At 37.8% G+C, this 26,121-nt stretch overlaps 4 protein-coding genes across 5 annotated transcripts; 3 read left to right on the forward strand and 1 right to left on the reverse strand.

The window, feature by feature from the left end:
• Positions 1 to 180: 180 nt before the first annotated feature.
• LOC129239398 (mediator of RNA polymerase II transcription subunit 8) lies at positions 181 to 1,185 on the forward strand. The gene is made up of 3 exons (XM_054874863.1): positions 181 to 450; positions 512 to 854; positions 925 to 1,185. Exons 1-3 carry the CDS (start codon positions 286 to 288, stop codon positions 1,176 to 1,178), a joined length of 762 nt encoding a protein of 253 aa, XP_054730838.1. The 5' UTR covers positions 181 to 285; the 3' UTR covers positions 1,179 to 1,185.
• A 63-nt stretch (positions 1,186 to 1,248) lies between these two features.
• Positions 1,249 to 2,630, forward strand: LOC129239397 (coiled-coil domain-containing protein 34-like). 2 transcript variants are annotated; one of them, XM_054874861.1, is made up of 3 exons: positions 1,249 to 1,756; positions 1,806 to 2,078; positions 2,135 to 2,630. In XM_054874861.1, the coding sequence occupies exons 1-3, from the start codon at positions 1,596 to 1,598 to the stop codon at positions 2,613 to 2,615; spliced, it is 915 nt and encodes a 304-aa protein (XP_054730836.1). In that variant the 5' UTR covers positions 1,249 to 1,595; the 3' UTR covers positions 2,616 to 2,630. The 2 variants fall into 2 exon arrangements, with proteins under 2 accessions (XP_054730836.1, XP_054730837.1); XM_054874862.1 differs by having other exon boundaries at positions 1,412 to 1,756; positions 1,830 to 2,078.
• A 603-nt stretch (positions 2,631 to 3,233) lies between these two features.
• Positions 3,234 to 4,503, reverse strand: LOC129239396 (thymidylate synthase). The gene is made up of 2 exons (XM_054874860.1): positions 4,300 to 4,503; positions 3,234 to 4,240 (listed from the first exon to the last, which is right to left on the reverse strand). The coding sequence occupies exons 1-2, from the start codon at positions 4,454 to 4,456 to the stop codon at positions 3,429 to 3,431; spliced, it is 969 nt and encodes a 322-aa protein (XP_054730835.1). The 5' UTR covers positions 4,457 to 4,503; the 3' UTR covers positions 3,234 to 3,428.
• A 6,805-nt stretch (positions 4,504 to 11,308) lies between these two features.
• Positions 11,309 to 12,350, forward strand: LOC129238899 (high affinity copper uptake protein 1-like). The gene is made up of 2 exons (XM_054874125.1): positions 11,309 to 11,631; positions 11,881 to 12,350. The coding sequence occupies exons 1-2, from the start codon at positions 11,569 to 11,571 to the stop codon at positions 12,322 to 12,324; spliced, it is 507 nt and encodes a 168-aa protein (XP_054730100.1). The 5' UTR covers positions 11,309 to 11,568; the 3' UTR covers positions 12,325 to 12,350.
• Positions 12,351 to 26,121: the final 13,771 nt, after the last annotated feature.

Raw genomic sequence — 26,121 nt, forward strand, 5'->3', positions numbered from 1 at the left:
GGCCGCGATAACGGACTACAATACGGCGGTCAGTGTGCGCACTATTAGTTTTGTACCGTATCTGTGTACGATAACTCTTACCTACATGGCTATCAATAGTATCCCCACATAGGTATCGAATACCGATTGTAACTAAAAAGTATCGATACCAAAGTTGTATTAGGAGTACCAACATACCTACATAGTTGCTATACTTTTGCAAGAGCTTGTGAAGTGAAAACTATAAACAAACAAATAAATCCCATATTTACAGAAAAACAATAATCCTAGTACATTATTGCTAAGATGCAGCGTGAAGAGAAGCAAATGGAAATGACATTAGATGCCATTCTAAATCGGTTAAATGACTTAAAGATATCAATTGGTGGAATGATCCAAAAACTCGAGATGGAATATGAAATCATTAACTGGCCTACATTTCTGGACAATTTTGCTATAATTTCAAGTCATGTAAGTAATTTGATATTAAATGTATACATACACTTTCTGCATATATAATTCCATGTGCCAGCTGACTGGATTGTCCAAAATCCTCGCCAAAGAAGTTTGCCCGCCGCTACGCAATCGAACCGTGTTACCACTTATGTTATCACCTGAGCGTGATGAATCTTTGGTAAATCTTACACAAGGACGTGTTCCAGTTTTTTCACATGACATTGTCCCAGATTATTTGCGAACCAAACCGGACCCTCTCACTGAACAAAAAATGATTCAGAGCGAACAGAAGGCTGCCAATTTGACAGTAGAAGCGGCAATGAAACAAGTAACACAATACAACAAAGTCGTTTCACATGTTTTGGACATGGTTAGTAAAGCACGCGAGGAATGGGAGATCGAGTCATCAACGAGAGCAGGTTAGTTTTCGATTTTGCGACATTCTTTTGTTTCATGAAGTGTTTTAAAATATATGAATGAATTCTACAGGTATTCAGCAGACTAGCAGCATGGCTGACACCCACGCGCTAGTAGCTGCCGTTGGCATGGGTAAGGGACTGAAGGTGAATGTTCCTATGAATGTGACACCGGGAGGACCCGGCAATATGATGGTACCACCATTGCGCGCTTCCGCGCCTATGACTTCTGTCAGTCCTGGTGGTGTTGGTCAAATAAACAAGGCCCCCGCTGGCATTAAAACCAATATCAAACCTGCCATGCAAGTGCACCAATTTTCGCGATAATTTTAAAATTATATATTGGGCATTAAGGAGGTGCACCCTTTTAAAATATGCATACAACAGATGTGAATGAAATTAATGTATGAGGAAAATAAGCGCATCACGTGTATCAGGCATCTATTTGCATTTGCGAAACCGAACCTACTGTGGTTGCATGAACTCTTTCACGGAAAAAAATGATCATATTGGTAACCTGTTCAATCACACTCAAAATTATATTTCAAATAGCTTAAAAATATTTTAATTCCAAGATAATTAATTTTTTGTGAATTTTTTACTGTCCAAATTTTGCTCCAAATAATAACCAAAAAAGCGGAAAAACATATTTTAAAATCAAATTTTTTTCGAAAACGGCTTTTGGGTAACTCCAATCAACGTTTTTAGTACAGGAATAAATAGTAACTCCAGAAAGTTATTATCATGGCCTTCTACACCACTCGCGTAGACGATAATGGCAATGAAATTGAACGCCGCCATTCGGCGCGTAGCTTAGCAATTTCATTAAGCGCCAGCACTACAAGTACCAATACCTCTCGTATTAACCTGAGCTCACGAAGTTGTGAAACAAACGGAAGCGTAAGGTAATGACTACTTTAAAAGGAATATGCCGTTCTATCAAGATGTACGTAGAACATTTTTTATTGGTCCCTTTAGGTATATCAATCCTGCTGCTTTCATTGAGAAAACACCTGATCAAAGCGAGACAAGTAGTATGAATGAAGAGAATAAAACGCAACCACCATCGGAGAATCAAAGCGACATTGTTCCACCTTTAGATTTACAATCGGAAGATAATTACCCTACTACACGTGATTACACCTTTTCGTATCGTAAACACTGCGAGGCGTCTAAAATTGTTTTGAAACCTGACTTGGCTTATGAGACTTGGCTATCTGCCAAAAGGTATTGGTTGTATAGCATTGAATGGAAATTGGTATAAATGAGCATTATTTGAACAGAAAACTTTTATCTGATGAAGCTGCGCGTCGGCGGAAGTCTGAAGAACAGAAGCGTAAGGAACAAGAAACTAGAAAGCGTCTTGCAGAAGAAAAGTTTCAACAATGGTTGAAAACAAAATCACGTCAAACTGTCTCGCGCGAGAAAATTAAACTCCAAATCGATCAGGAAGAAAAACCACCCAAGACCCAAATTAGGGAAGAAGAGGTGCAGGCTAAGCTAGAAGCTTGGGAGCAGGCTAAGCAGCTGGAGGAGGAGTGCCGTCGTGCTCTGAAGAGGCAAGAAGATGAACGTCGTCGTCTTATGGAAGAACAGCGGCGGCAAATGGCCGCCGAGGCCTGGAAAAAATGGCTTGCTGAGGTAGATAAAAAACCACGACCGGTTCCATTGAACCGGGGAATATTCACATTGCGTGGTACTATTTCCGACATTTTTGTTAATCCGAACGAGTGGCGAAGCACAATCCCAATAGACAAAGACTGATATACTGCATTTAAATCATTCTGTATTCTTTATTTAATGAATTCACCTTCAGTAGTGTCTGTCGTTTATGTTTACTGCGCTCATCTTACGAGATTCGCAGGGGCAGATTTGTTCCAGACCCAAAAAAGTTTTATGAAATTAAAAATCGCATGTTCAGCAGTGAACTAGCGACGAGATTTTCGCAATATTTCTCGATAAAAGCTTATGGAAAACAAAATATCGAGTAATAAATCTCTTGTACTCTAACCAATACATGCGCACCTTAGTCGTGAGCTGACTACCGTTGTGTGGTTCTTTAAACGAGATACCATACATGAGAGGGGAATACTACTTGGGCTACACTCCTTGGCCGGATACAAATCCGGGTCGTCCCGGTAAAGTAGAGTCGCCTGTCGCGGTAATATTCGCCTACTTAGATCTACGCCTGATATGCTGCACTGGAAATACCTTTATTCCACAATTAACTTTTGATTGTGTGTCCCTGTAGGAGTTTTATTTAAAAAATTATCCACATAACAAAAAAAAGTGTATAAACAAAATTTATAAGTTATCCTGAAGATAATGCAGTTTTGGTAATTATCTACTTTACAGCCCGGGTGCCAAAATTTATCAAAAATATTCGGTATGGGCACCAGACATTATTTGCCAAAGTTTATTTTCGTCATTCTGTGTTTATATTTTACTTATTGAATCATGAAAAAAATTAACAAGATTTAGCAAAATATTTTCTGAAAATATAAAGCATAAAATGTAATTAGCGTTGAAGTGATGTAATACGGCAATTTGGTGCGTTAGTAAGTTTTTGGTCTTATATTAAACTGCCATTTCCATAGAGATTTTTGGATAAGGTTTGTAGTCCAGTATCTCAAAGTCATCAAACGTAAACTCTTCGATGGTTTTCACTTCACGTTTAATAACTAGTTTAGGGAATGGGCGAGGTTTACGATCTAACTGTACTTTTAAAGGCTCAATGTGATTTTTATAGACATGAGCATCCCCAAGGGTGTGAACGAAATCTCCCGGGCGAAGTCCAGTGACGTGTGCAATCATGTAAGTAAGCAAAGCATAGGAGGCTATATTGAATGGCACACCTAGTCCCATGTCGGCGCTGCGCTGGTACAATTGGCACGACAACTCCCCGTTGGCTACGAAAAATTGCGCTAGGCAATGACAAGGAGGCAGTGCCATTTGTGGGAGGTCAAGAGGATTCCAAGCAGACATTATAATGCGACGGTCGTTCGGTTTATTCCGAATTGTATCAATTACATTCTGAAGTTGGTCTACGCCCTCACCTTTGTAATTATCTTTGCAAGTGCGGTATTTGGCTCCAAAATGGCGCCACTGGAAGCCATAAACGGGACCCAGATCACCTTCTTCGCGATCATAAAATCCACTTTTGTCTAAGAACTCCCGAGTACTGTTCCCATCCCATATATGTATGTTTTTTTCTTGAAGTATTTTAGCATCTGTCTGGCCATTTACAAACCAGAGCAGTTCCTCCGCAACGGCTCGCCAGAATACGCGCTTGGTAGTTAACAATGGAAAGTTATTCCGGAGGTCAAAACGCATCTGTGCACCAAAAATTGAACGGGTACCAACCCCAGTGCGGTCTGAACGATCCACGCCTAAAGTAATTCTTCGAACTAATTATCAACGCCTTATTAAAAAATATAAGTACGGTTACCAGTTGCCAAAATTTTTTCTATAAGGTCCAGGTATTGCTGTTCATCTCGATTCTCCTCAACAGCTTTGTCTTGCTTTTGAATATTGTTATCTGCATCGGGTCCTTTGACACATGTTGCGCCTTTTCCATTCAAATATTTCAAATCGGTGGTACTCATGTGCACGGCTTCGATGAAGAACAAAACAAATTTGCAAAGTTGGATGCAATTGGAGTCATAGACTATGGCGCTCTCAAAATGTGCATTTTTTATAACATTTGTCAGTAATGCCACATCGGAAAACACATTGATGTGGGCATTTTTTAAACAATTATTGGGAGTAGTAAATTTTCGGTGTAATTCAATAAAAATAAGCACAATCAGTTTAAAATACATAAATAAGCAAAAACAAAAAAAAAGATTAAGATTTAAATGAAATTATTCAAAACTAAAACACAAAATTAATGGGAAATATTTAGTATAATGTAGCACGCTTGGAAAAAAATAGAGGGCAATAGAGGGTTGTATCCCAATCTTAAAACTGAAAACCCCACCCTCCGGCTGCTTTTAGTTTTTAAGTAAAGTTGTGTAATTTAGCGAAAAGTTGGTGTTGCCAGATACATCAATTAAGAACGAAGTTTGTATGCGGAGACGTTTACTGGAAGGATGTTCGTAAATCTGGAGTATTTTTGGTTTAGTTTAGAATTGAGAAATATTTTTGAAAATATACACATTGTTTTTTAAGAAAAAAAGCGTCGCTGGAGAAACGCGTTTGAAACATATAACTTTTATCAATTAAACTCAGGCTACGCCATCTACAGTATTTTCGCCTAGAACTATTTTACGCGTTATGATCATTAAACCAAAAGTTAAAATTTCAAATGCATGTGTGTAGTAAGGAGGCACAACAACCCTCAGCACCATCATCAACACTGAACGGAAATACTCTATTTTTGTTCATATTTTTACTTTCATTTGCAAGCATCCGGCAGCACAATACCGTTTTCAATTCCCATGAATTGTTATTCGAGTTTAGAATTGGAAAGTGATGATATTGGTAAATGCATTCGCATTTAATTTTCAAAGAAATATATCCAGTGCAATATAATACAAAATATAGCAGTTCTTCAATATAACATAAGACGTCGAAAAACAACACAAAAACAAAAAACAAAGCACGCAATCAGTTCGAGCAAAATAAAAATAAATATTAACGAAGATAACATGTAAGTTTGTATAACTTAAAAATAGTTGCCAAACATACGTTTGTAAAATATCTGAAATTAAAGAGATCACAACTCAAATACAATTCGCATATACATATTTATATGTACCTGTATAATTTATTAAAAAACAAAAAATTATAAATATGTCATCCCGACACTTTTCCATAAATGTCAAAACGAACATATCCGTCAGTTATTTTTGGCGCCTTAATTTTGGCAGCCCGCCATTTCGTATCAGCTGTTCATCTACCCAGGGATTGATAGTGCTGCCAAGTACTCAAACGAGTTTCTGTGCGCACAAGGCGAACTGAATTGTCGAGGGTGGCGTCTTCCGAAAATCGTGAGTTTATGTTTTGCGGCACTTCGTTAGTTTGCTAAGTGTAAATCTCACAATTCACAATATTACGAAGCCATTTATTACATTTTCACAAACATGTAAGTTTTCCTCCTTTTGAGTGGTTTGTTCTTTTTTTGTATTGGAAAGGGAACTGACAAAAGTTTTGTCAAAATCGCAAATAGCAAAGTTACTGTTTTGGAAAGGCGCCACCTATAGTACTCGATTCGTCTTGCATAGAAGTATAGGTGCAAGCGCATATTAAATACAGTAATGTACCCGCTGTTTTTGAGGTGTTGGTATCTAAAATCCAGCCACCTAGTAAACTTAAAGCCGTCCTCCTCTTTCTAATCCCTTACAAACTCCTTGAAAATGGCAGAGGAAAAGTAATGTTACTAGACTTATACGACTACAGACGATAGTTATTAAACATATTTATGTATATAAGCTGAAGTGCATGCGCTCAAAGTAATCACTTTTAAGTTGGCCGTCTAAACGTGTAAACGTAAAGGATAGCGATTAAGCATTGAAATGAAGAAAAGCAAGCAGGTTGTGTTGTCATTCGTTTGTGACTTTTATTTACCAATCCGGTGATCAAACTCAGAGGAATTATAGGATCCTAAAGTTAAATCAACTTAAGATACTGTAGTTCAAGAAGGAGTTGGACCAGCGTGGCTTATCAACTAAAGAAACAGAGCAGAGTTGTTAGCACGGCTGCGTCACGCTATAGAACTAGAGAACGTCACTATAGACGAGCACTACCGACGTCCAGCTGGAAGCAGAGGAATCATCGACTAAAGTGGAATAGAAAACAGAGGATCCAGAACCATCACCAGGAAAGGACATGAATGTGAAAATGGCTGCAATATCACATATCGCACCCTAAATACAAAAGGGTCACAACTCAAAATTTTCCACACTCGAGCTTGACTTGTTTACAGTAGCACAGAAAACAAACTATGTGACATATCACGCTGAAATTTGCCATGTAAGCTTATTACAGTCCTACCAAAAAACAATAAATTTATTTTTGCCATATGTCATCCGCGGACCGTTTTATTGATAACGTCTCGTTCATATTTGAGTAGAAGATACATTTTGAGTTGTGACCCTTTTGTATTTAGGGTGCGATATGTCGTTGCAAATACATTAATAAATCTCAGCGAAACAATCGTTGAAGATAAATGCACAGTTGGAAATGCATTATATAAATATATCCAAGTTAGAAGCAGAGGAGACATATATATATATTAGGCCGGGTCGATTTGTGGGAAGGCAAAAAAATCGCCCATTGCTCTGTGGAAATTATATTCTAGGGATCAAAATAAGAAACTTTGCCGAAGGAACCATACCTCTAAACGAATTCTGATGTCCCCCAATTTGGGTCGAACTTTTTAGTTTCTTTTCTATAACTCACTTAAATTAATTTTTTCATTTACATATGTTCTGCCTAAATAAATTTCTTAAGAGAAAAAATAGATATTATTATAAATAAATAAAAATAAAGAAAAAACATAGCCATTTAGCTGATTTTTTCATGTAAAGGCCAAAAATGGTGATATTTTTAAATTGGGGGACATCAGAATTCGTTTAGAGGTATGGTTCCTTCGGCAAAGTTTCTTATTTTGATCCCTAGAATACGATTTTCACAGAGCAATGAGCGATTTTTAAATCGGCCCGCCCTAATATATATGTATAACATTGCAACTGAAAACTATTGAAGCTGAAGTAGATGCAGTGAAAATTCACCTCTGTCAATGTAATATGTTAACCAGTGGACCCAAAGTCAACGCTCCATCGGTCGACGGCACCATACCATTCCTAATCTTTAGCTACAGCTCAAATACTGCAGTCATTGGCTGTTTCGCTTAAAGGCTCAATCGCCGAAGTACTGCAGGCAGTTCTAGAACTATGACAGTCTATTTGCAGTGATAGAGAGACGTTACGGGAGGGACTACAGGCAACAAATGTTCCACTTCGGATATAAAGTGTAACATCAGCGGTGAGACTAGGTATTGCACGGAATGGTATTATGCGCTGTAGCCAATCGAAAGCGAGCTCAGGTGGAAGGCAGCAAAAGACGCTGGAGAGGAACTATCTCGAGCATCTGAAAAAGGAACAACATGGAAATGCTGATTCACTATCTCGGCGACCTGGTATAGAGTGTACGGATTTCCCCTATGTAGAGAGATTCGAGTGGATAGTTGACATTTTTCATTTATTTTATTTTACATTGCGACTAGTTACAAAGAAAAATTTGATTACTAACGAGCAATTTGTGTAGAATTTAGAAAATAAGGTATATACAACAATTAACGCTAAGGTGTGGTTAGTACATTAAGTCTTTGGGCTTTTTGCGTTTCAGTCTTCTTCTCCAATTAGCTGGATTGACAAGAATAGAGGCCTCCGTATTAACGTGGTTTTTTAATCTTTCATCGTGGGCTTTTGCTATCTTTTTTATTGTGTCTGCCACCGAGTCAATATTTAGGTCGCGTTCAAGATCGGAGCTACGGATATACGACGGAGCACCGACTGCATATTTAATAATTTTATTTTGGAGCCTTTGTATAGATTGAATGTTACTTTGGCTGGAGCAGCCACATAACTATGCGCCGTAGGACCATACAGGCTTCAGAATTTGTTTGTATACAATCATTTTTATTACTGGTGGATAGTGTTGATTCCTTTCCCATAAGCCAATGCATATTTCTGTATTTTAATTCCATTTCTTCTTTCTTTTTCTTAACATGGGCGTTCCATCTTAGCTTGGCGTCTAGAGTCATGCCCAGATACTTTGCAGTATTTGAGTATGGAACCTGTCTACCATTTAAATATATTGGGACATATTTGATTTTGTTTTGGGTGAAATTTATATGCACAGACTTGCATTCATTCAATTTAATATGCCATTTATTGGTCATTTATGGCTAGTTGTAATTGTGATGTCGATGTGTTTTCCGTGTTTCCTATCGAAAGAATAGCTGTATCGTCGGCAAAAGTAGCTGTTACGCCGTTTGAATTGCATGGCAGATCGCATGTAAAGAGCAAATACAATAGAGGGCCAAGTACGCTTCCCTGGGGAACCCCTGCTTTGATTGGTTTGAGACATGAATATGGATCTTCTTGTTTTACTCTGAAGTAACGGTCGGATAAATATGAATGTATAGTAGGATGGTGAAGTTCTGCTTGGGTAGCAACGCATTTATTTTCTTCTGTAGCCCAAAGTGGCATACTTTGTCGAACGCCTTGGATATATCAAGAAATACCGCAGAGCAGGTTTTTCTTTCTTCAAAAGCATTTTCTATTATTCGCACTATCCTATGTACTTGATCGATAGTCGAATGCTTCGTGCGGAATCCAAATTGGTGCGTCGGTATAATTTTCTTGCTTTCTATTATTATGTTGATCCTTTTGATTAATAATTTTACCACCATTTTCGATGGTATTGGAAGAAGCGAGATAGGCCTGTATGATGTTACATCGTGAGTATCTTTACCTGTCTAATTGAACTTAACGACTTCCGCTGTTTTCCAATATATTGGAAAATATTTTAGCTTAAATGTGGTGTTGACGATATTCGTCAATACAGCAATAATATTGTTCGGGAACAGTTTCAATATTTCAGCAGTAATAAGGTCGTAGCCTGGCGATTTTTTTATCTTTAGATATGAATTTTCTTCTATTATTTCGTCTTGTGAAGCCGGAGGGATCTCATTTATAGCATTGCTATCGCCGTCGTGATCCATATCATCAGCCATTACCGATCCATATGGTATGAACATATATATGGTGTGAAGATCTCCTCGAGGAGGAGAATGTATCTGCTTTTTGTTTATTTGTTTTGGCTCACTTATTGCCATGTATCGTGATGGGCGCGTTCTGAGATAACGGTTGTTTTAATTTTTTGGTACATTTCCACAGCGAATAACTTTTCTTCCGTTCATTTGTTAATTATTGCAGGCATTTTGTGAATGAACTGTTTCTGTACGCTTTAATTTCGTCGCTAAGTTTTTTAGTTATTTTATTTAGTTGAGCTTTTCTTTCCGGTTCTTCAATACCATTTCCTTTATTTCGTTGGTATACTTGTGACCTGAGATGGTTTTCCTTAAGGTTGTGATTTATTTGGGGATGCAACGGTGCCTCATGAATTACGTGTGGATTGCTTTCTGCCCAGTAACGCATATTTTGCTTGTTGACAAAGCCATTGAGCCAAAAGTGAGCTTCATCACTGAAGATGATTTTTTGGAAAAAAGTAGTCTTAAAGTAGCAGCAACAGAACGATTATTTTCATAAAAAATTTGCACGATTTGCAATCGTTGCTCAAGTGTGTAGCATTCCATGATGAAATGTATACTAATGAAGTTTACAAATGACAAGCGAAAAATAAAAAGTATTGCGTCGTTCGCCCTCCCTATCGGAAAAAAGTTGAAGCGCACCTATTGTAGTCTGTACTCTGCTGCGCGTTGGATGTTATTTGTCAATCGAAGTACTTCGTCATCAAGTTGATCCTTTGTGTTGATTATCGGCAGGTGGTCATCTGGGCCTTCCAAAATGTGTTTAAAGTAATCCCAATCTGTAAGGTGGTTAGTCCACTATGTAGAGAGATTCGAGTGGATAGTTGACATGAGATCAATGCATTTGCAATCCGATGATTAGGACTACTTCAGTAAGTGGCCAGAAGTGTACGCTCTTCCAAACCAAGAGGCCAAAACCATTGCTGGGGTCTTTGTGCAGAAATGGGTGACTAAATTTGGAGTACCTATTGAATTGCATTCAGACTAAGAAAAAAACTTCGAGTCTGCAGTATTTAAAGAGCGGAGTTGCTGATTAAAATAAGGTGTTGGGGATTAAGAAAACACGTATAACGCCCTTGCACGCGCACTCCCAAGGAACGGTCGAAAGATTCAGCCGCACTCTGGAGGAGCACTTGCGAAAGGTAGCGGGAAAGTGCCAACGAAAGTGGGACACACATCCAAGTGTTCCTGGTGGAGTAGAGAGTTTAGAAACCACAAACTTTGCGCCAAGTGTTGGCACCAGAAATACACACTCCAACTCCTTCCGTACTTGATTGAGCGTTGCGCACAAGTCCACGCGTAGCTTCAGTGCAGAAATTAAGAATTAAGAAAAGATATACATTTTATTACATTATTGTTTTATAATTATTATTTTAATTTGATACATAATTTGTTTTGATCGGTGCCCGTGTTCTCTAGATATTAGAAATTTCCATTATCTGTCTTTGGTTCTTTAATCTAAATCGCTTAATTGGCTATATATCGAAATCTTCTTGTGGGTTTGCGGACTTAGCGACCGTTTTCACATAAGAATTTGATCGTCTGGTGCTTGTGTGAAAAAATTATCTGTGTTATTTACTTACTTTCATGTGTTGAGCTCTCGCGAATGCCACTCAGTCCACCGAAGCTTTAATAGTTGTTATCTATTACAAGTATTAATTTTTGGGCAGTACGAAAGTGTGATCGAACGAATGTGCAAGTACTTACAAGTGCAAAAATACGCTCGGAGAACGCAGTTTGATTTGTTTTGATAGCCGCATAAAACACTTGAAACTCTCTGCAAAGAACCACGGCACGCACTTTACACTTGTAAATCGCGTAATTTATAAATAAAAGTGCTCGCGAAAAGAATTGACCCTGGTCCTGGTCTAATTTACATAAAATTACATAGACACAAACGTTTCATTGATTGTAGGAAATCGACTGTTTCGCCATATTATGACTGCAGATTACCATTTAGACCATCGACATTACAGTGGGCCATGTCCCATGCTCATGGTGGTGAGTTGTTTAAGCGAGACGTTTTGTTTTGTATTTCTATAAACCGGATTGCGCATAGGCATTGCAATGCATTTGAATATAGAGCTTTCGGTAGACTACTATATATGCACTCGTGTGTACAAATATATGCATGTATGTGTTGCTGTAGCTCGTATGCGCGCTCTGCGTTATTTAAAACTTGTATTCGTGCAATTCATGCACTCGTATCTTTTCTTAGCGCGAGCTTTTAGCTTTTGTTTTGAATTTTAGTTTCATGGCGGAAATTGTGAGCAGATTCTTTGGCACGGTTGGACAGTCAGCGACATAGTAGAGTTCATATTTGCTACGTTAGCGATCTTTGTGCTGGCCTTTTCTTACGAAGCACTAAAGTTCTTCAATCAACAGCTTTTGAAAAAGAACTCCGCTAAGGAAATGCGTGATGCTAAAGTGTCTACGGCTGTTAAATCGAGTTATTCAGAGACGCCATTGACTGGCCGTTATCGAAATGGATATAGGCATGAAATCAGCACTACAGCCCACTTCATCCATACTTTATTGCATACAGTACAGGTTATGATTTCTTATTTACTGATGATGGTTTTTATGAACTTTAACTACTGGCTGTGTTTGGCGGTGATTTCTGGCTTGAGCCTTGGATTTTTCGGATTTGGCTGGCTGCGGCGCATTAACTTTGTAACTGAATGTTGTAATTGAATAAAAATATTTGCATTTGCTATCACATGAAATTATCTTGAATTTCTCTTTAAGCAATATAAACCTACAAATCCTACAGACGAGTTTGTAAATTGGGGTGGTACGTGAATAAAAAATATTCTCTAAAGCAATTCTACTGGACAATTTCTTACATAACTTAACACGGCGAACTAGTAACCCTGTTTAGTGGTATCCGAGGGACGCACTACTGACTGAGCGATTCAATGCCTGCAAAAAATTGGTAAGAAATGCATCCTGCTGCTTAAATTATTCAGCAGTCGGTACAATTCATAATCGCGGTATCATCTTTCCTAACATTGCATGCAAGTAAGGTTGCATCGAGTATTTTGTGTGAAACAGCATTTTGTGTTAATTGACATATATCCTTTAAGTACTTGAAATTAAAAATACGGTTGTTAACCTTTCATTAAACCCGAAAGCATACATATACATAAAGGTTTGAGTCACCGTCTTGCCCTGCAAGAAATGAAAAAAAAAATAGTATCATCTCCTTAGAACACATTTCTTTGTATAACAGGAATAATAATGTGAACAAGTGAACAATATTTCCGTGAAACTTCTGCGAAACTTGGAATCTTGCAGCCACAGACTTGCGGCGATAACAATTTTTCGTTAATCGTTGCCTCCCCACAGCACTTCGCACCTTCTGTCCTATGGGTTAGTACAAACCAAACTCCAATGCGAACGGAAATACTCAAAAGAAAGTGAGGGTGCGGCATGCCGCATTTTAAGAAGAGAGCTGAACGATATCACCCGATTGGTAAAACTTGCCATCGGTAGTTTCGAATCTTAAGAATTGCCGGGGCTAGATGGAGTCGTCGCCGCCGATCTGCAACATACAACAGATATGGTTGCACCCAAGATTGCTTTAATTTTTGAGGCGGGGATACGACTTAAATATATTCCCAAGAAATGGGCTGAAATAAAAGCGGTATTCATTCCCAAAGGAGGGAAAACCACACACTTTCGAAACCGAAAGGCTACATCCGATCAGCTTATCGTTTCTGTTAAAATTCTTAGAGCGGATGCTTGATGCAAAGGAAAGATTAGCAATAAGCTATGACCTTCTCAACATGCATCCAAGGAAAATTAGTGGAGAGAGCCCTGCGCTCGCTAGTCGACTATGTACGCCCGCCTAGACTTGATATTACAACGTTCACGACCCTTCTATCCTTGAAGGAAGAGTGGGAAAGGGCGAGTCCATCCATGTATACATAGATGGTTCAAACCTCGAGTGCAGGGTTGGGGAGGTGTATATGTCGAACATCTGGGGATCTCCCTCAGTTTTCGGCTTCTCGACTACTGTTGTGTGTTTGAGGCTGAACTGAAAGCCGTGACCCTGGTACAGTGTGATGCGATGCCTGGAGATGATATCTACATTTTCACTGATAGCCAGGCGGCGATAAAACTTCTCATAAAGCAGTCGACAATCTCCAAGGTAGCGGAATACCCATCTCTTAATGGGTATACAAACACATGACTTCTGCAGAAGCGGTTTAGATGAGAAAGAGGAAGATACGATATTGCATCTTCTGTGTCATTGTCCTGCTCTAGACCTGCCTTTTTTGCTGGAATATTGGTACAATTGTCCTCTATAGTGTCGCAGAGTTTGGGCGTGATCTGTCAATTAGCTTATTTTTAGCATTTAATTATATCAGTCAACCGCAGGTGTGCTCTGCGATTTTCAAGATGGATAAAAATATCGAACAAAGAACACCCGATAAAAACTTCGATAAAGTCAAGGAAATGGTGCTGGAAAACCATCATTTAAGTTTGAGTTTGAGAATCAATTCGCAACATTTTACACCATCAATTGGGATGAGACGCGTGGCTGCTCGCCTCGTGCCAAGAGAGTTGAATTTCTGAAATTTCAAAAAATTCATCGGAAGAAGGTGGCTGAAGACGTGCTTGAGCAAGTGAATTCGGACCCAACGTTTAACCAGCGCATCATAACAGGTGATGAGACGTGGGTATATGAGTTCAACATGCAAACCAGTCAACAGGCGGCGCTATCCACATGACCCGAAATCCAAAAAACAACGTCAAAGTTGGTTAAAAGTGAAAGTCATGCTAGTCGTATTCTTTGATTATCATGGTGCTGTGGTCTCGGAATTCGTTCCAAATGGTTCAACGGTAGTTATGTGACATTTGAGAGAGAATGTCCGTAAGAAACGGCCCAATTTGGGGAAAGAAAATTCATGGATCTTGCACCATGATAACGCACCGTCTCACAAGGCTCATATTGTGAACACTTTTTTGACCAAAAACTCGACGAATATCATCAAATTTAGCCCCCTGTGACTTTTTCCTTTTCCCAAAACTTAAATTGCTACTCCGCGGACGCCGCTTTGAGTCGAGAGAGGCCACTAAGAAGCTGAAGAAGATCTCTTGAAACGCGTTTAAAAGGTGCTTTGATCACTGGACTAATTGTTGGCAAATGTGTATTGCTTTGAATGGAGGCTATTTTGAAGGCGACAAAATAAATTTTGATGATTAAACAATTATTGACAGAATGTATATGTAAGTTCCTTCATTCGGTTCTGTCAGAGGCCAGCCACTTCAACTCGTTGCAACTTTTCTTTGTCCTTGCGGTGGGGGAAATTCTTATTTGATTGAGCAATAGTGACAAAATTACCTAAAAAAATGTAATTAGAAGTGTGTATGAAGTCGAATGTATGCAAAATGTATCTAAAATTCCGAAATCACATGAAAGCGACGCAGTCGGGGGATAGCGCAAACATCGTACATATAACAACATGTAATTACCCAAATTTGTTCCAAGGAAGCACCTCAACTTTACAATTTTAAATGCCACCAACATAGTATTTACTTGATGCTGTTTTTTTTTTATTTCGCCTACAATTATCCCATGTCAAATTCTCTAATTTCTAACGCTATAACCACCGGCCGCGCTTGCGACCGATATGACAGCCTCTAGCAGCGGAAGTGCTGTCATAACCAGTCAGGAGGGCACTTTTTATAGAACCACGAATGTAAAATCTTTGACAACCAGAAGATAAAAGATAACGTGCAAAAATATCAACTTTGGCGCCGCTTACATGGAGCTGTAACTGTTGCTATGCTGCGTCACAGTGTGCATTTGGCATGTGAGTTTCGCCGTGATTTTTTCCAGCGATGTCAAAGTGGATCCTGCATAAAGAGAGAATAACAACGTTGAAATCAAGAATGATAGAATGCAAGATTGAGCCATGTCAGTATAGAAAATAAACAAACGAAAAGAAGTGGAAGAATAAGCGGAAGTAAGTGCAAAACCAGGAATGATAGAATACTTATACCTCGCACTCATACTTGCGCAATGCTGTTCTGCTGCTGTATCAGATTACATGCTCTCGATTCTGAATACCTGGCTTGTTGTAAGAAGCTATGTCGTGGCCGAAATGCACTCATAGGTTTATAAAGGACACACGCCAGTACGTAATTGGACCACTGGCAACTTAATTTAGTTATAGCTGTATTCTGGTATGCCATTGTCTATGTACCTCCGTTATTGTCTCAGTCACTCTTTACATTCCAAGTGAGGACTTATCCGACCGGATTAAGAAAGTGCTTTGGATAACACCAACGTTTCTACAATTCAATTTCTTTTTCATCTACAACCATATGGATCTCTTTCCTTTTAAATATAATACTTATACATATATTATTTCACTCAGTATAGGCTTTAATGTTTCAATTTTAAAATTCATCATTTCGTCGACGAATTTTTGCTGCCGTGGAAGCTGTGTGTTGTATGTACTTTGGCATGTTCGTGGGCACCAATGGCTTGTAATCGCTTTGGACAGAAGTGTATTTATTTGTCGCGTATAAACTTTTGCCACTTTTAATGGAATTTGACGACTTCATTGGCAATTCTTTTTGACACTAATGTACGCCAAGCGGTGAGAGAGTGAGGCTGTAAAATTGGGGTGTGCTGGTAATCGCTTTTTAGAGTTTTCGGTGCTGATATTTATGTATGTAAGAACATGTCTATGGGTGGGCAGCGGCTGAACAACATGCAACGCATGTAGAGGATCCGAGCTGTTTTTGTCGTTTGTGGTTGCGTTCGTCTAGACAATGCAGGTAGGGCGACCGATAAAGGGGCATAGATGAATCGGGCATCTGTGTTATTTGAGAGTGCGAGTTTGAGCAATATTGTTGTAGTAATAATAATAATAGCTGCTTTCTATTCACCAACCCCCTATCAACTCGGTTATTTATGTATTCACACTACTGAACTGTTTCGTTGACTTTTAACAAAGAAGAGGTATGAAGAAACTAGGAAAATAGACGGGAAGAAAGAATAATTAAGACAAAAAATATCTACTGAAAATATAATATAAAACGACAGTTAATTTCTTTCGATTTTGTACAGTAAGCTAACTTCGAGTTATATCCCCACTTGTACTGGAAGACACTAATTTAAGCAAGTTGTTTACGACTGCTATGCAAGTTCGCTTCTGTACGCTTTATTAGTTGTTGCTACTCCTTACAAAACTTTTGTTGAGTGAGTAGAGACGTGACAAATCGAAAACAGTTCATATTATATACAGGGTGTAAAAAGATATTGTAAAATATTTAAGTATGGATCAAAAGAAGCAAAAAAGTCGAATAAAGTATAGGCCCACCAACTTACGGCTTTTGAAAACAAAAAAAATCGGATTTAGTGAATTCAATAGCATCTGATTTATCTAAAAAATTAAATATAACTTATTTTGTTTGCGAGCTGAATGCTCTGCTGCAGAAATACTGAGAACTCGTAGGAAATTTCGGTGACAAGGTTATGTAGTGAGAAAATAGGTCTTTTCATGTTAAAATTATCCAGTAATTTGCTAGTAACTTAATTTCTGAGAACTCGCCCTCAAAGAGAAAAATATAAAAAAGAGTACATGAACACAAAACCAGTAACAATTTGCAAGTTTTAAGAACAGCTGCTTAACAAAAAATAAACAATTTTTCAGTTAAGCTTCCTTTTATTTAATTCAAATAAAATAAAGCAAATAAAATGCATAATAACGAGCTCAGCATCGCGTAATTGTATTTCGCCCACAATAATTTGTTCCATTTCATCATCGCTGTTAGTGCCCATTTACACAGCAAAACATTTGGAAGGAAAAATTTTGTACGGGGAAGGACAGAAGGAAGAGAGAAGGAAATTTGTCTCCCGTACTCTCGACACGTTTTGTGCTTCTTATTCGTATTTCCAATCTTAAAGCAATTTTTGACAGTTGCTTCATTTGTTTTCTTCTTTTGTGGGAGAAAGTTCTGAGTTCTGTGTCGGTTTCCAATCAAACGGAAGATATCAACGATGACAAACATCAGAACGCTGCTTGGGAAATATAAGATGGTTTTTGCTAGTAAAGTAGCTATGACTTAAAAAACATATAGGACATGTTTATGTTGAACTCTAATTTTTTTTTCATTCTCGATACTCAAGTTAATTTTAAGTTACGTATTTTTATATGAAATATTTTTAAGTAAATTGTTTTTTATTCAAATACAAAATTTATATATGTTGTATATGTAAATAAAAAAGCAATAAATTATTTATTATTTAACCCGTTTGCTTTCTTCAATGAAATATTTAACAAACTGCAGATAAACTTTCTCGGCTTACATTTTCACGGATTGTAGAATATAACCGAACCAGAAGATCCTAAAGAAGTAAACGTCAAAAACAATTTTGCCCGTGTGACCGCAAATGAAACATTAAAAGAGAATTTCCAGTGTTTCCCTTCCAGATGCCTCTGTGTTTAAATCGGCAACAAACCAAAAAGTACAAGAATAAAACACAAAAGATACCTTCAGTGTTTTCCGCTTGTGTTTCGGAAACTGCTCCAACGGTGACTGCATGCTTCGGTTCAGAAGTACATAGCTCTATAGCATTGGCCGATTCCTATTTAATATATGACGTGAAGTAAACTTTAGAAATTTAATCTAAAATACGTACTAACATTCCCCATTTTAATCACCATTTTTATTTAAATTTAGAACTTAGGATTCGTGTTTATTTTTACTTTGCGATCAGCTGTTCTCACTTGCAAATTCTTACAAGTAAAAATTTACCCATAAAAACTTGCACCTTCCCCTAAAAAGGAAATGCCATTTTACTCTCTCACTTTCCCCTACTTTGTAAGCCTTTTGGATACATGAACACCAAAACTTGATAACTTGTAGTTCAAATAATTCAAAAAAGATAGAAAAAGGCTTGACAATTAACCTTGCCCTGCACTTTGAAGGTGATGAAATAGATTTCGAAGAATAAATACAGCTTTTAAGAATGAATCCAGGCTTGGCGGGCGTAGCACAAAAATCTACAAGTTTGGTATCGTACATATTTCAAAAGCAAGATTCCTCTACAAGCATAATCAGAGAGGGTCAATTCAAGATTCTTGTTATGCTCGTAAGTTTGACTTTAAGAGTAATAAAAATTGCCGTATTTATGTTAAAAAGAATTGGTTTTCAGTAATTTTACTGATTGTCTACGCACTCATTTATCATAATAATGGCCGGTGAATACATTAAAGTATCTTCCATGTATTCTTCAACACATTTTGCAAACGATCATCCGCTCTTTCAGTGACTTCATCGAATATGAAAGTATACCTTTCGCTGATGCTGGCCCTTTCAGATGCACCACCTGGCGCCCTTTCATACCACTATCTCTGTGCAGATTGATGATTGCGTTAATGGACGCCAGTCGAGCGCAAGCACATGTCTGCCAATGATTGTGGCATGCAACATTAATTCGAATGCACCTGGAATGGTTATTTAAGAAATTAATAACGCCCATTAAGTGCGATGTGATCAGCCCTTGTAATGTTACAATGGTACTGGAGCTTTTAAGTACTTTCATTCTCATCTTCATCTGCACACGAATACTCGTATGCGTTGCATATACTCATACACACATATATAGTAGGGCAGAAGTGAGTCGTGGAACCATCCAACATCGTTTCGTATAGTTTTGCTTCGAACACTCCACACGGCGTAAGTAATCAATGAAGTATACTTTACATATATTTTGGTATCAATATACCGCATCTTCCCCCGTGTATTCAATTAGTTTTCACTTACGCCGCCTTTTTGGTCTCTTTATGTTACGTATACGTGTGGGTGGCCGCCGTAATCGATTGAGTTTGTGCGTAACTACCATTCGGTAGTTGCCAGGATCGAAACATTGATCATGAAGCAATAAATGATAGAAAAAAGAAAGATAGAAACGTTTTTCTAACAACACATGGGCTGAAAAGTCCCGGGCCTAACACATAATTGTCACTAGCTCTATTGCATTCACCTCATTTTCAGTTAGTACTAACCTTAAAAAGACAGCCGTTAAAATTTCATGATATTCTATTCATTACTTCGTTTTAATGATCGAAAAGTGAAGTTGCGTGAGTTAGTTGACATCGTAAAGATATCAAAAGAAAGTGCTGGTTGTACAGGTATTGAACTTCGAATTGCCGCTGACCTAAAAAAAAAAAGCTCGCTGGTAAGAAATTTCGCTCGAATGAAGAGGTTATCGCAGAAACTGAGGCCTATTTTGGGGCAAAAGAAAAATCGTTCTACAAAAGTGGGTAATGAAATGTTAGAACGGCGCTGGAATGATTGCGTTGTTCTTGATGGAAATTATGTTGTTGGATGAAACTAGTTTTGAACAGTAATAAAAGTGTTTTCTTTGTTACGTCCGGGACTTTTTAGGCCATATGTTAGCGATCGCCCCTCGGCAGGTAATGGCGAACTTCTAGTCTTTTTTAAAGCTTTTCACAAAATACTATTTGCCGTTCGGAGGCGGCATAAAACCGTAGGTCCCCAATTTTTGACTACATTTTCCAATAAATCTGAGTTTTTTTAATTTATTTTTCTTTTATTAATTGAAGAGGTCAAGAAAACATGACTACAAATATAAGCTTAACTCAAGTAAAAGATAGGGTTAAAAAAACTCATTAAAATTACGAAGTGCCTGTTCAGTATGAGCCTTACGAGCATAATTTGTGTCGAACTTATTGAGATGGAAAGGAAGTCCTACGAAGTATTCCTGGAGGTGTAAGAAAATTAAATCAAGAGATGGGCATTCAGTGGCATCTTTAATAAAGTTCAGTACAAACGAGAGCGCAAATATCCATGTTTTACTTTCTAAAAGCTTCAAGTTAATTATTAGCAGATGGAATAGAGTCCAAATTTAAGATACACCTTTTTCACACCTACAATCCGGTGTATTAAAAAATTTTGGTATGGTCTCCACATGAAGACTTCTTATACCAACCTAGAGCGCACAATTTTAGGGTATGAAGGTTCGCAAAATTTGAGCTCTTACGACGTGGAAAGCCTAAGAGAGAATACTATGTATTTTGATAAGATGAAATTAAAGTGGGAAATTAGCTCTGGCATTTGTTGCGGCATACAACTGGAGGTTCCTCTATTTGTGGAAGAATCCTATATAAGATGAAATGATTATTAATTGCATACTTGAAAATAAAGTGATAAATAAAATTTTTTCGGCTGCTAGCGAAAATTGCGAGTGAAAAATATCGCAAATATATACAAAGATATGTAGTAGCCAATTTGAACTACAAGAGAAAAAGAGGCTGTGTACATATTTATGTCCTTCACTTGCTTTCATTTCAAGACAACGTTCGATCCATCTCTAAATGAAAGTCTCCAACTTAGACACGGTGGCACTGTAGATGACGCGCATTCTTGCCAAGTTGCAGTCGAAAAATGAGTCCTTTAGCCGCACATACGCGACAAGGCGCGATATAAGCTTAGCACAGCATCCACTAGAACTACTAAGCTCGCAATGTGTGTAAGAAGTTGGGAAGTGTAGGATTTAATTTTTTCCACATTTACAGTTATGTGTACTGTCTTTTTGGTTACTTGCTTTCTTCTGATGGAGCATCAGCAAAAAAGTTGCGAAATTGTTCTGCTTCAGCGAGTTTCGTGGCCAAAACGGTATCCGCTGCTGACATTGCGGTTTCTGTCTTTTCCGGCTTCTGCCTTTCATTTATGCGCTTAGTATGCATGTGGTCTGCTGTTGCTGGCATATTTGCCAATTTCAAGCGTCTGCTACGTCTCCCTCGCTGCTCATGTTTAGTAGCCCATCAATGCCAATCTTGCCATGGTTGTAATGATATTTGCTATTTCTACAAGGCTAGTAAAAATTTTCCAAAGCTCTACGTTTGCTCTTATTGACCTAGAAATGCTGAAAGTGATTTTATAAATAAATTTGGCAACTATTTTTACCTGCAGGGACTCATAAGTACATATAAGAATTTTTATGTTTGAACTAAATAGCTCCTCAAGAAAAATTAAATATGCCATATTGAAAAAGGAAAGTAAGCACAACATGACATTCAAAAGATATTTGCTGTTTAATTAAGGATCTCTTGTTAATTAGTTTTTCATAAAGATCTCTTATTATTTGTTAAGTCTAATTCAGAAAATATATTAAATGCGCACTTTTTTATGTTCTGATTGAGAATTATATATGATTTCTATTTTTAGTTCATTGGTTTTTCCTTGTAAAAAATTTATATGTACCAAAATATAATATATGTATGCCAATATCTTTTTGAATTTCTGAGTGTTTGCAAATCTTTTTTTTTAGTTCTTGGTTTCCCCTTTCATTGTTTGAATTAATCTACGGAAAAAAGAAGTTCCTTGGTAAAGTTAAGGATGTTGAAAATTTTATCGTTTTCTTTATTTATTATTTTAGTTTTAGTTTTGCTAGGTGATCCTCTCCGTAACCGTGTCAGCTTGTGCTAAACTCTGTTGATCGTGCGTTCGATGTCCGTTGCCTATTGTGCTAAAAGTCTTCGAAAAACATTCGGGCAAGGACACACAACTTAAAGAGTTGCTAAAATGAGAACGAACAAGAACCGCATGGAAAAATTACAGTAGTAAGAATTATGATGAGATTATGATGATTTATTCTAAAGCCACGGAAATTCTTGTTCTGTACTAACAAAATAGCTACATATAAGACAAAAAGTGTTTGCTTTTGATTTAAAAGTATACAATTTAAGTTATTACATTAAAATTATTATAAGTGCTTCTGATCGCTTTATCTCGTTCTCATACAGGTATTTATGTGGTTGTTTTGGTTTAGGAATACAAAATATTCCGCGTGGAAAGCTTTGTCTGAATTTAAAGAAAACCAAATTTTAGCATGGAGAGGAGGCATTACAAGAGGTTGGAGAGGTTGCTCCAAAATTAAAGAAAAGCAAAACAGTGGTTTTACATTACTTCCATTTAAAAGAAAAGTACAGATGTGCCAAGAGAAGTGGTAGAAAATCAAAACTTAGCTCGAGAGATATTCAGGAAATCACACGTTTAGCTATAAATAAATAAATTAATTAAATAACCCTGCTGAAATTAAACCCACTCTTAATTTTAGAGTCACGGCCCGTCGTGTGCAACAAATTTTGCAAGAAATCGTCTAGAATATATAAAACGAGTAACTAAACCTCGCCTCAAACAGGCCAGATTGACATTTGCAGAAAAGTACTGAACATTGACATGATAAATGGAAACAAAAGGAGGAGAGAATGGCTCATTTCGGAGAGGATTCTGTCGTGGTTTGGACAGCCATTAGTGTCAAAACCAAAACAACCAAAACGCCTATATGATTTATATCCACAAAAATGAATATTATCGAGTATATAGAACTTTTTTGATGATAATTCGATGTGGGGTGGATTTTCCAGTATTATAACGCTATAACTGATATATGTATATAACTGGCGCGTACACCATTTTTGGGTGTTTGGTCGAGCTCCTCCTCCTATTTGTGACGTGCGTCTTGATGTTGTTCCACAAATGGAGGGACCTACAGTTTCAAGCCGAATCCGAATGGCAGAGATTTTTATGAGGAGCTTTTTCAGCAGAAATACACTCGGAGGTTTGCCATTGCCTGCCGAGGGTCGACCGCTATTAGAAAAACATTTTTCTTAATTTTGGTGTTTTCACCGAGATTCGAACCTACGTTCTCTTTGTGAATTCCAAATGGTAGTCACGCTCCAACCCATTCGCCTCGGCGGCCGCCGTTATTATTGGTATTTTACTTTTTCTTTCTGACGATTTTACTTACTTCTTAAAGGTCGAAGTTTCTTGAAATCTGTGCTTATTTCTAGATATTTTTAAAACTTAAATCATTAAAGGTTTAAATATTAAAAACATAAATTGCTAGCCCTCAACTGATAATACAAGTTTAAGAAATTTATTTGGTCTTATAACTTTTTAGTGTGCTGTATATTACAGTAATGTACGGCTCTGGCTGTATTGTATGATACTTATTAGGACTATGAATAAGTTCGTGCGCTTTTTTCGAAATTTGAATTTCGGATCATTCCCATGGCTTTTAAACGTTTGGAAATGGTTGATTGATCAACTCCCAAAGTTTTTGCAACCTCTTCTTGCGTTTGAGCCGGATCTTGATCGAGCAATTCCTCCAATTCGGTATCCATGAACTTTGGCGGCGCGGCCAAAATCACCACTTTTAAAGCGTGCAAACCACTTCTGGCACGTTCGCTCAGCTAGAGCATGCTCACCATAAACTTCCACCAAGATACGATGACTTTCGGCTGCTTTTTTCTTCATATTAAAGAATTCCCCGCAAAAACACATTATTTGGCACGAAATTCGACATTTTCAAGTGTGGTAAAAATATTGTTGTTTACGCTTCAAATAAAAAACTTATACTGACGTTTGTGCCTTACGACAGTAGCTCTCCAATGAATGTTTGGAAATGTGGATCGATGGAATAATAATCAAATTACGCCATCTGTTGTAAAACCGCACGAACTTATTCATAGTCCTATTATATATTCATAGGATACGGCTAGCTGTTATAGCTATAGCAAAATCAACTCCATCGTTCCCAGAAACTGTGACACAAATCACTCTTGACCACCGCCTATTAGCAACTGAGATAAGTACAAAATGTAGTTGAGATTACGACAGTTTGTGAAGAACAGTCAACGTCACACACCTCTCTACCACCACAACAAAGACCATAAAACAACCAGAGATTGAAGAGTTCGAAGAATGTGTTCCAACTTTTTAGGTATAAGATGGAGGGTTTATTAGAATTAAAAACAAAATGCAACCAAAAAGTAATGAGTTCAAAAAGATCGTATGATGAGATCAAAACAGTACCCAGTTCACACTGCTACAAATATTTATTTATTTATTCATTAATGTCTAGCAAAATTCAGAACAGACATTTAAGATATAAATTCAGAACTTAAAGACAAATTTACAATATTTAATATTAAAAAGTGTAGAAAAATTAGATTATCAAAAAAGAAACCATTAAATTGTTAAAAATATATACAAGTTACAATTGAATTTTAACGAAATTAATAATTATAAAACTAAAATAACAAATATTTGATTTCTTACATAGAAAGTAATTTTTAATTGCATTTGAAATACATGTTTGGTTCTAGAAAGGTCTAAATCTAAAAGGGAGGGAAGATAATTAAGGTCAGACAACGTTCTAACGAGAGGCGAATTGGCTTTATATAATGTCCTACCAAAGTCAATGCAATCTTGCCACGGCGATAATTTCTGTAAGGAACATAAAACTGTATTCTTTCTAGAAGGGCCGGGCAGTCAATTTTGCCATTAATAAGATCCAAGATAAATGATACTTCCTGAAAAGTACCTCTGTCACTTAATGGAAAGAGACTAATCAAACGCCAGCGGGATTCGTAATATGATTTCGGGTCTGAGAAATTGAGTGAATGTAGTGCGCACCGCACAGAAATTTTTTGAACCCTCTCCACTCGATTTATATGGACTGCATGATAAGGTCTCCAAATAAAGACAGCATAATCTAATTTGGACCGAACAAACTTCTTCTTCTTCTTAATTGGCGCTATAACCGCTTACGCGATTTTGGTCGAGTTTAACAAAGCGCGCCAGTCGTTTCTTTCTCGTGCTAACCGGCGCCAGTTGGACACACCAAGTGAAGCCAAGTCCTTCTCCACCTGATCTTTCCAACGCAGAGGAGGCCGCCCTCTTCCTCTGCTACCACCAGCTGGTACCGCATCGAATACTTTCAAAGCCGGAGCGTTTGTATCCATTCGGACGACATGACCCAGCTAACTGGATCTTTATTCGCTGCGCTATGTCTATGTCGTCATACAGCTCATCGTTCAATCGTCTGCGATATTTGCCGTTGCCAACATGCAAAGGTCCAAAAATCTTACGCAGAATCTTTCTCTCGAACACTCCAAGCATCGCTTCATCGGATGTTGTCATCGTCCAAGCTTCTGCGCTACACGTTAGGACGAGTATGATGAGAGTCTTGTAGAGTGTTAGTTTTGTTCGTCGAGAGAGGACTTTACTGCTCAGTTGCCTACTTAGTCCAAAGTAGCACTTGTTGGCAAGAGAGATTCTACGTTGGATTTGAATGCTGACATTGCTATCGGTGTTAATGCTGGTTCCTAAATAAACGAAGTCTTTTACAACCTCGAAATTATAACTGTGAACAGTGACGTGGGTGCCGATACGCGAGTGCGCCGACTGTTTGTTTGAAGACAGGAGGTACTTCGTTTTGTCCTCGTTCACCACCAAACCCATTCGTTTTGCCTCTTTATCCAGTTTGGAGAAGGCAGAACTAACAGCACGGTTGTTAAGGCCGATGATATCGATATCATCGGCATACGCCAACAATTGTACGCTCTTATAAAATATTGTGCCTGAGCGATTAAGTTCTGCGGCTCGTACGATGCTCTCCAACATTAGGTTAAATAAGTCACACGACAGTGAGTC

Source organism: Anastrepha obliqua, chromosome 2 (genome assembly GCF_027943255.1).
Source record: "Anastrepha obliqua isolate idAnaObli1 chromosome 2, idAnaObli1_1.0, whole genome shotgun sequence".
NCBI lineage: Eukaryota > Metazoa > Arthropoda > Insecta > Diptera > Tephritidae > Anastrepha > Anastrepha obliqua.

Excerpts from the sequence above, each read along its gene's own strand:
- LOC129239398 (XM_054874863.1), top strand. The coding sequence starts at position 286 with ATGCAGCGTGAAGAGAAGCAAATGGAAATGACATTAGATGCCATTCTA. Across the intron at positions 451-511 it reads TTGCTATAATTTCAAGTCAT|CTGACTGGATTGTCCAAAAT; the intron begins GTAAGTAATTTG and ends TCCATGTGCCAG. Across the intron at positions 855-924 it reads CGAGTCATCAACGAGAGCAG|GTATTCAGCAGACTAGCAGC; the intron begins GTTAGTTTTCGA and ends TGAATTCTACAG.
- LOC129239397 (XM_054874861.1), top strand. The coding sequence starts at position 1,596 with ATGGCCTTCTACACCACTCGCGTAGACGATAATGGCAATGAAATTGAA. Across the intron at positions 1,757-1,805 it reads GAAACAAACGGAAGCGTAAG|AACATTTTTTATTGGTCCCT; the intron begins GTAATGACTACT and ends AGATGTACGTAG. Across the intron at positions 2,079-2,134 it reads ACTTGGCTATCTGCCAAAAG|AAAACTTTTATCTGATGAAG; the intron begins GTATTGGTTGTA and ends TTATTTGAACAG.
- LOC129238899 (XM_054874125.1), top strand. The coding sequence starts at position 11,569 with ATGACTGCAGATTACCATTTAGACCATCGACATTACAGTGGGCCATGT. Across the intron at positions 11,632-11,880 it reads CATGTCCCATGCTCATGGTG|TTTCATGGCGGAAATTGTGA; the intron begins GTGAGTTGTTTA and ends TTTGAATTTTAG.
- LOC129239396 (XM_054874860.1), bottom strand. The coding sequence starts at position 4,456 with ATGAGTACCACCGATTTGAAATATTTGAATGGAAAAGGCGCAACATGT. Across the intron at positions 4,241-4,299 it reads AGAAAAAATTTTGGCAACTG|GCGTGGATCGTTCAGACCGC; the intron begins GTAACCGTACTT and ends GAATTACTTTAG.